At 36.7% G+C, this 9752-nt stretch overlaps 2 protein-coding genes across 2 annotated transcripts; both read right to left on the reverse strand.

The window, feature by feature from the left end:
* Window positions 1-1941: 1941 nt before the first annotated feature.
* LOC149732798 (cAMP-regulated D2 protein-like) lies at window positions 1942-7513 on the reverse strand. The gene is made up of 11 exons (XM_089882373.1): window positions 6813-7513; window positions 6468-6618; window positions 6073-6283; window positions 4895-5016; window positions 4443-4645; window positions 4050-4197; window positions 3509-3607; window positions 3227-3318; window positions 2788-2953; window positions 2434-2557; window positions 1942-2239 (listed from the first exon to the last, which is right to left on the reverse strand). The coding sequence occupies exons 1-11, from the start codon at window positions 6938-6940 to the stop codon at window positions 1959-1961; spliced, it is 1725 nt and encodes a 574-aa protein (XP_089738499.1). The 5' UTR covers window positions 6941-7513; the 3' UTR covers window positions 1942-1958.
* A 114-nt stretch (window positions 7514-7627) lies between these two features.
* On the reverse strand, window positions 7628-9058 carry LOC149732799 (large ribosomal subunit protein eL37A-like). Its single transcript, XM_089882369.1, has 4 exons — window positions 8982-9058; window positions 8341-8455; window positions 7992-8076; window positions 7628-7751 (listed from the first exon to the last, which is right to left on the reverse strand). The coding sequence occupies exons 1-4, from the start codon at window positions 8982-8984 to the stop codon at window positions 7688-7690; spliced, it is 267 nt and encodes an 88-aa protein (XP_089738495.1). The 5' UTR covers window positions 8985-9058; the 3' UTR covers window positions 7628-7687.
* Between the last annotated feature and the right edge of the window lie 694 nt (window positions 9059-9752).

Below are 9752 nucleotides of genomic sequence, written 5' to 3' on the forward strand. Positions count from 1 at the left end.
CTCAGAGTTACAAAAGTAGAAACACTCTTTCGAATAACTGCGCCTATAGTATGACCTGGGATAAGATGGGAAAACGATAGCGCCTCAACAACCCAAATTTCCCGATGGTTTTTTTAACGCGAGACTAAAAGTAAATAATTCCATGTTTACAACCAAAGGGGAACGATCAGGCGAATGAAAAATGTCACATCTTACCCACCCTACTAAATATTTAAAAAATACCTAAACCTATACCAACGATGGATAGGTTTTGACATATTTGCCTCGGGTTTAGTAGAAGCTATAAATATGGACCTAAAAGAATAAATTCTTAAACCCATGACTAGGAATCGTTTTTTTTTTATGGAATACATCATAGCTTTCTTTACTGTAACATACGGCCCAATATGATAACGTATCATATGCTCGCCGTCGAGCTAATGCGTGACGACCACGTGACCAGTCAATGTTTTGAAACAAACGAGTAGTCAGTCATGCCGTTGACAGCGTTGAAATATTTTTAGAAACCAGTTTTTATCAGTAAATATAGAACAGTGTTTAAAAGAATTGCATATTATTTATAAATATTGTCTGGTATTCTTAAAATATCGTTCGTTTTCTCTTTGCTTTAGAAAATATGATAAACATTGTAAAATGTAAGCCTAAATACGATAATCCAACTGAAGAGATATCCGCATTTGATTTAGTATGGATAAACCGGATTTACTTGTGAAATGGAGAAGATGGGTAAACAATTCAAAATGGAACCCTTCAAAAAGTCATTTAACAGTTCACATAAAAATACCTAAAAAGAGGAGTTCCAATACATTCCTCATTCCTGTGGGGTTTGCAGCTATTACATTCAATAGATAATATAGCAACAAATAAGTGATGGAAGATTCTGGGTAAGTTTGTGTGAGGTTAATAACTCTAAATCTAGTATTAAATGCACTTGACTACTTTAACAACGAAGGCAGTGGCGGACATTAACGGGGGAGACAGGGGGGATCACCCTCCCCCCTAAAATATATTTTATTTTATATTTTTGATGGTATTAAAAAAGGCAGTTACAATGACTAAATGTTTGTTTTGGAAGGCTTGGTAATTTTGAAATATATCAAGTATCTTAATCAAGGTGTAATAGAGGGTGTTTTAGAAAAACAGAGGGAATTTTTTTAAATACATTCAACCCATTGTACTAGAAATGATACAGAATTTTATTACTGAAGTTGCAGATATACAGAATGTGATTATAATATAACTGTTACACTATCACAAGACAGCAGTGAAGAAACAAGTCCTGAATACGTGGCTAAGATTTTAGAAAATACAAATATACAAATGGTTTTTAATTGGCAACAACCAAAAAAAGACAGAAAAATGTTTCATTTGCTGTGTATTTTCATGCGGTATGGTGGATTGTCCATTGCTTCAACTTGTCTTCATCAATTTATCTGCAGTTGTTTTGCGGTCTTACCAGTAATAGATAAGATCATAGAAAGATAGACAAACAGTAGCATCACATAATTGCCCCCCCCCCCTTTAATCTGCTGGGTTGAGCGTCGCCAATTCCCATAGACAAAATTATCAGTGGATTGTTTATCTCTTGTTTTTTTGTAGAATATTTAGTAGTGCAATAACTGGTTTTAGCTGTTTTTTTACGCACGATTAAATCGCGAACCCAAACTAGCTACATTCTAGAAGTCCATGCGTAGGCTACACAGATGTTTTAACATCTAGCCCGAACATTGTTTGTTCGTGTTCGGCAGGCAGTTTAAATTAAAATTACCGTTTGTAGGGCGTAGACATCACGGACATAAAAGAATTTTGCGAAAGCTTAATTCTCCTCCTAAAATACCTCGGATTGCTCGGAAACTTTAACTTTTTAACTGCCCTTTACTTTATACCCATTTGTTGTGATTTACAAATCTATTTCACTGAAAGCCGATACAAAAACACTACTGCCATTAATTTCCAATTTATTCCTGGTTAAGTGCGATGTTCAAAGCTTCGGCAAAACCCGGGCCAAAGATTTTGAAATCGTAACCGATAGTATCCCAGTAAGAGCAATAATGATCCAAGGGTTCTTGCTCGACACTCGGATATGGGGCATCCAGTGACGCACTGAGCCAGTCAGAAGATCCGATTGCAGAACCAGCAACAGGAGCTTGGTACTGCGGCCATTCCACGAAACTGCCAAGGTCGCTTTGCAAACCAGCATCCAATCCTTTGTTCACGTTACCACTGAACACAAAGTTACCTGTATGAAAACAAAAGGATACGATTTGATTTGAATTGGTAAAACATGCTAAAATGGACACATTTAAACTGTGGTGTTTTATAAATGAATAAACGACTAGAATTCTACGAAACCGTGCTATTCTTCAATTATAAACCAAAAAAGTGTGTTAAGTGTAATCAAAAAACATGTGAAAACCATCCGTGTATACACGCCGATATAGTTGGTCCAGGCGTTAACGTACGGAACCTCATCCTCGGTGTAAGTTTGGCCAAAGTTGGGTCCGGTTCTCCACACGTACCTTAACTCAGATGAGTGATATGCGTATCCGCATAATCTCTGTGGGATTAATTGTAAAAACCATAAATGTTGTACAGTAACGAAGAACACATGGAACAAAAACACCAAACACTTTTCAAATCTAAGGGTAATGGCCAACTCTGCCCTACATCCCCGGTCACCCCATTGGGAGTTTTGCTCATACAGAAAATAGTTCATTCTCAATATTTTTTCTTGCCAGTGCAAGGTGCTAAGAAAAAACTTTTTCTGCATTTTTTATTTTGTTTTACCTTAAGTGGTCCAAGAAGTGTGGGGCAATCTGGGCCAGTAAGAGGATGGTAGTTGGTAAAGTAAAACACGTTACTGAAATAATCTTTTGTTGCTGCGGCGGAGCGTGCAACGGATCTTGACGAGCAAGTGAACGCGTAGTGAGTTAACATGTCCCCGTAGGCGTCTCTGGAATAGAAACCGCATGTTAAACAAAACTCACAGAAATTGTAAATAAGTTAGTTTACACTGAATCAGGTCAGTGTTTAAAAATTGAGAAACGTAGTCTTATGAAAACTCATTGAAGATGAAATGCTACTTGCTTAATCATTGTGTGGCGGGAAACGACATTCGTTATAACACGAATGTTCGGTTTCGTACATCGTCCGTAACCTACAGGTTAGAGGCAGGAGAGCTGTAGCCTGTAACCAATGTGTCACTTGGCGCCCCACGATAACCAACCTGAAATCTGTAACAGTTGGGTCAGGTGCATACAGGGCAATTACATCATCTGAGATTCCCGGCCACATCTTTTCACACATCGATACGAACCTCTATAAAGTAATAGGAATTATGTTTTAATGCAGCCCCGTATTATGTTGCTATCGTAAGTGTGTTCCAATTTGTTGAAGAAGTTTCGATCTGTTCGTAAAGTATCGCCGTAACGAAATAATAAATGCCAGAGGAATCATATCTTATAGACACATTTAAATTTCTTTTCTATTTCCTAAATTATCAACTTACATCATAAGAAAGAGCTACAGGAATCATGGCAGAAACCAAATACAATTCTTGGAAATCTGTTCCAATGACGACGTTCTTATCCGTGTGCCATTCCCCTGCCTGTAATTAAGAAGTTTTCTAACTTCATCCGGGTCAAGTTTGGATTTAAAAATTAAGTTTTGTCATCTTAATATACGAGTTAATGTAACTTATTAATACTCCCATGTCGGTGAACGACAGCCGTAAAAAGTGGTTCTTCTGTTTCATATACCTCTCGTGCCTGCCCAGACAACAGCCCACTGTGGAGCAATTATAGTAACCTATAGGCGCTCTAACCATTGTGCCAAGACATCGGGCCAAATGTGTAGATTATGTCGAGTGAGCAAGATGTTTCCAAATCACTTTGCAGATAAAATAACAGTAGGGTTGGGGTAGGATGGGACACCGTTTCAATATATTTCTCGATCGGTATATTTGGATACGATGTGCTAAAAGTGTCCCGTCTTCCTCCGCCCCATAATTTCAATTTATAATATATAAGTAAAGGCTTAACGTGTCGTACAGCAAAGGCATCCGCTTGCTGTTGAGTGAATTCCACACCATCGATAACTGGAGCAAATGGTTCAATGAATCCGTAAAAGTCTCCGCTTGCCATGTTTCCCATCATGACCTTAACGAAGGCACTCTTGATTTCTTCGGAGGATTTTTGACTGTTATGACAAATATAACTTTTCAGAAAATAATACTTCCTGTGTCTGTACAAATGACGAGTTGGTCTCGAGCACAAACTTTAATTTTTAGGTAGGAAAAATGGTCTACATCTTTCGTCAACCATTTGGCAGAAACCTTTGTCAATAATTCAGAGTTATGGGTCAAAAGTCAGATAAAACAAAAAATCTCTTGGTATATTCGTTATTCACAGTAACGATGCTTAAAACTGTCGCTAGTTGCTTACACTAAGCAGTTGTAACTTCCAGTGAGACACCCAGTGCGTTTTGAAAGTCGGGTTCCCAAATCTACAGCTTCTGCTGAGGTTTTGAAAGTAAATGAAACAGGATTACTTTGCATGAATGCATTGGTGAATAGCGGTTTGCTCACTGAAGAAAGAAGATGCAGACCAACAGTTTGAGCTCCAGCGCTCTCACCATATATCGTTACCTATAAGTAGAGTTTTTTAAATTAAAATTCGAACGATTTAAAACTAAAATCATGCGAAAGTACTTTTTTCATACGAAAGTATACAAAAAACTATAGGATTTAAGTTTTTTTAAAATAAAGTCAACAGGTGTAAAAAGTAATCAAATAAAACCGACTAATTTATTTTTACAACATCGGTGCAACAAAATTATAAATTGTTTATAAAAAAACACAAAATCTTTTTTTACTTATTCTTAAATTTATTCTAACCTGTGAATTGCTCCCACCAAATACCCCAATGTTATCCTGCACCCACTGTAGCGCCACCTGCTGGTCACGGAAACCCATATTTCCAGGAGCAGAAGATCCCATCGCAAGAAAACCGAACGGCACTGCAAATAAATATGCATTTTAATTGGAGATCTACTTATGTTTGTTCGGAATTTTCATCTCAAAACTTGCTTAAAATTAAAATAATACTTCTAGTTATACTGTTACCGGCGCCGTGGCGTAGTGGTTAGCGCGCCTGCCTGTAGCGCAGAGGTAATGGGTTCAAGGCTCGTCGCTGCTACCGTTGTGGGCGTATGTGTCCTTGGGCAAGACACTTAACGGCAATTGCCCTAACCCAGTGGTCACTAATGGGTTGTCCAAATTAACAGCAATATATAAAAAAAATAAAAAAAAAATCTCAAAACCATAACTACCCACAAAGTAACATACATGCCAACTCGTAAGCTGGCACGAGGTGTTAAACCCGTGTTATAACGACTGTCGTTTTCCGGCCACGCGAGGATAAAGTAAGTTACATTCATTCATTCACTGTGGGGTAAGATGGGCCACTCTAGCACATTTTTTCAAAATATTATGATCCTTTTTTAAATAACTACCAACAGTCAATGGGATTCTTTAGAATACAGTTTTATAATTCTTTGAAAGTTATTTGTTTACTCGCAAATGGGACGAGAATTAGGATTAGGAACGTGTCCCATCTCCCCCCACCCTACATAATTATAGCCTAAATTTAAATATCTGTGAAACGTTTTTTCGGCAGTACACACAGGTCATATACCATTCCGTTTCTTAGCAGCAGCACTCGGGCTGCATTCAATTTGAAAGGCAGCATTTTAGCAACGGTACTTACTAAATTAGCAACGGTACTTACGAAAGGCATTTTAGCAACGGTACTTACTAAAACAATATAAATAGCGTGAGATAAGCAACGTATGTTTGAAAGATGTCACCCCACATTACAAGGTCATAAACTCTTGATTACTCAAGGCCAGGCTAATTTTATCATTTCTATACTTAAATAAATACCTAGACTCAAATTGTGGTCAAACAAACAGCTTATAAAAATACTGTTAGGCTATAATACCTTGGGATCAAATAAAATTACATTTGTAGCCGTATAGGCTTTGGTTACCTAAAACTGCACAGTTTAAACTCACTATATCTGTAGTTCAGTGTGACCACGATTGCTCCAGTTTTCTCTGCAAGGAATCGGCCGTCATACAATGGTGCAAGACCTGCCCCAAACCAAAACGCTCCGCCATGGAACCAAACCAGGACAGGTAAAGTTGCTTTTGGTTGGTTGGCTGGGTCTGATAGATCGATACTCGTTGGTACGTAAACGTTGAGGTACAAACAATCTTCCGATTCCTACAAAAAAGCATATATAGAACAACGTGTAATAACGACTGACGTTTCTGTCCACGCAAGGATGAAGCAATTAAGTTACATTCATTCATTATTTTACTGCCCTTCTCACCAGTCATATAACGTAATTGTGCTGAAACAGTACGTTTAAAATGAAAAGCTACTTTGTAGCCTGGTAAAATCTTACAAATTCAGCGCATTGACCAATAGAACACATCAACCGCATGCCTATGCAACCGACTCCAGTATTGTTGGTGACGTCAATATCCCCAAGGTAGCCAATGGGAACTGGGTTTTGGAACCTCAGATTTCCAACGGGAGGTTTAGCATAGGGAATGCTGCGTCAACAGAAGTACGTGTTAGATCGCCCATGTATAATGCAATGAAACAACATGTTTACACATAGAACGTCTTTATTTTGATAAGGCAACAAAATAATCAGCAAAAGAGATCAAAAGATCATTTAATCCTAGTAGCGTGCACAATCACCCGATTCTGTGCAAGCCCGACCAAATAAGTTTTCCACACTAACCTGTAAAACACCGATGCTTCTGCTTCACTGACACCAAACAGATGTCCATTATTTGTCTTCACTGTTGGGCCTGCAACGGCTGCACCGAACAAGCACAGGGTAAATAACAAAAACAGTTTTGTTTCCATTTTTTATTCTCTACACATCGGCGCAAGCAAGTGTTACAAAAGATTATATATATTATAGGCTGTCTCTGCCGATTTTTAAATTAAAATTGACGCCAATCTTCAAGATCGAGTCCGACAAGTTTCCTATGATAACGTCGATTTCAACTATTTGAACCTGTTTAGCTTAACAGCTCTGCCCATATACCGAAAGGTTTTCCTATGTCGTGCTACCCTATACTGGTGGTGCTGGCAAGTGTTTTTGTACCACAAGTTTATAGATGTTTACGCGACTTTACACTAGCGTGGGATATCGACAGCAGGGTTTACAAAAACCGCATAGGTGAAACTGTCGTTATTTTTAATTGTCAATTGACCTACTTTCTTCGATTTTAACTGCATACTACTTCAAAATAAAAAGTTTTATCCATATTTTAGTCGAAGTCAATGCATTTTACGTTATTACAGAAAAAAACTGGGTATTTAATTTCGGACTAGACCTAAATGTTTGACGCCGAACCTATTTTGCAGAAAGTGCGCTGGTCGTTGGCACTCTTACCATTCACAATTACCAAACTTTCACTAAGTAACAGCTAAATAAAAACTTTATACTACAGCTTTGTAATTAAGCTTCCTACACTTCCAAAAATAAGAGAAATAAAAACAATTCTGTTCCCCCTTAACCACCTGTAATAAAACACCAGCCAGAAATAATGTGATTGATTTATTCAAGTTGAAGGTTTATTTTTCACTCGCTATTTCAATACACAGTTATGCTTTTGCCTGTGATTTACTTTGGCGTGGTTTTGGTGTTTGGCCTTCCCTGAATCCATTCCTAAAAATAAAATAGGAACTTTTATTTACCTCATCAAACATGATAAATCTTATTGATTAAAAAAAAAACAAAGAAAATGGAATCAACAGCAAAAATACATAGTAAAATTAAAAATCACCTTTAGTGTTTAAAATTTAAAACAAGTAACTATGCAATTGGAAGAAAATAACACCAGTTACTGATTCATGCTTAAAAGATTAAGTAAATATGGCAATAAATTTATAATGACAGTTGACTTACTTAAAACGTCGGTTCACCAACTTGAGATGTCTCATTCTACCAGTACCAGTTGTATGACGTCTCTTGGCTTTTCTTGACCAGTTAACTAAGGGTGAGAAAGAAATTTAAACCATTTTAAAGCAAGCCGAGTAAAGTCCATGAACCATTGGGTTGCTGACGTACAATCTAAATATAAAGACATCTAAAATCTTATAGTTTTTAATAAACAACAATTTTGTATGAAATTAATTTATATTTTTAATGTGCTGAGCTGCTGATTTAAATAACATATAACGAGTGGTTCAGACCTAATGTTAACACAGCAAGTATCGCATTCTGAATTAAACCTAAAATCCTACCATCAACTTACATTGTCCAATTTTCGCTGATCGTTTCTTCTGGATATGGTAGTTGGATCGGCCAGTGCGGCGACACAAGGTATGTGTCTTGTTGTGCCGCTTACCAAAACTGGATGTTCCCTTCGTCTAATAATATAAGGGAAGTCAAGTTATATTCAGAGACAATGCATTTCATGTTAAACTAAAATTTTCTAATATTCACTGTAAAATATTTGCTGACTGTTCTAATGTCTGTTGTTTAAATTATACAGTTACATTGAGAACACAGGGGCTAGAATTCAATTTGAACTTTTACCACACCATTTTATTAATTAAACCAAATTTCTGAACGTTCTGTATGCAAAAATGTGTTCTGTCTGTGGAAGAGCAAACGATACAAATTAAACCTATCTAAAGAAACACCTAAATTTGCTTGCTGTGTAATAGTTCTTACGGGTTTTGTTTATATATACATCCTTCCTAAGATTTCTAAAAGCTTAAACTGAGCAACAAAAAAAGGTAGCTAGATTCAATGAAATCCACCTTTTGCTATCATGATTTCTTGCCTAATTTTTTCCCAGCATTTCTCACACTAAGATTTTACTAAATAAACATAAATATATTATTGATGGAACATATTTCAACAAATACAAGCAGATATACAACTACATACCATACTGTCGATACTCGATCAAAAAGGAGAAATCATATCATTTGGTAAACGATTGCATTTGCTATAATGGATACTACCTGGGACGAATAAAAATGGTTAACTTTTTCAAAGATTTAAAATTAATGTTTTGTTGCACCACGATAAACATCTTGCATAAATTAGTGGATTGAACATTTTTTATAAATAGAAATACTGTTTAAACTGTAAAATGTTGCTACTTTTGCAAAATTAGCTGAAAAAATTGAAATGAAAGTTATGGCTTCGTTTCGGGTGAGTTTGTAATGTAATGGTAAAGAAACCCGGAGCCAAGACTCAAAAGAAACTTTGTCATTATGTATTTTTTTCAAATTTATTAATTACCTGTTCAAGTTTATCCCCTTTCTAATCAAGTAAAAATACAACAGAAGATCGTGATCGCTTTACCGCTTGGCGGAATCTCGTTGCTGTAGGAACGTATCGTATGAATGGTTTGATTGGTTTAAACCATGCACGTGACCAAATTTTACGCTCTACCGATTATACAATATTTCAAGTGCTCCAGTGTTTACAAGACACTCGGTCGTGTGGTTATGAGCAGTTTAGCTGCAGTATTTTTGCTGCGTTAGTGACAGATTCGTTAATTTTGAGCAGCATTGAAGTGTACCTTTTGATTAAAGGTATTTGGGCAATAGAATATTTTAAAAGCTTATTGTATAATCGTAATTAACGACTAATCACAGCGATTTTAAATTTAAAGCCGGGTCGGCGGCTCCGCGTATGTTCAGATTAAAT

This window comes from Ciona robusta, chromosome 8 (genome assembly GCF_009617815.1).
Source record: "Ciona robusta chromosome 8, ASM961781v2".
NCBI classification, from domain to species: domain Eukaryota; kingdom Metazoa; phylum Chordata; class Ascidiacea; order Phlebobranchia; family Cionidae; genus Ciona; species Ciona robusta.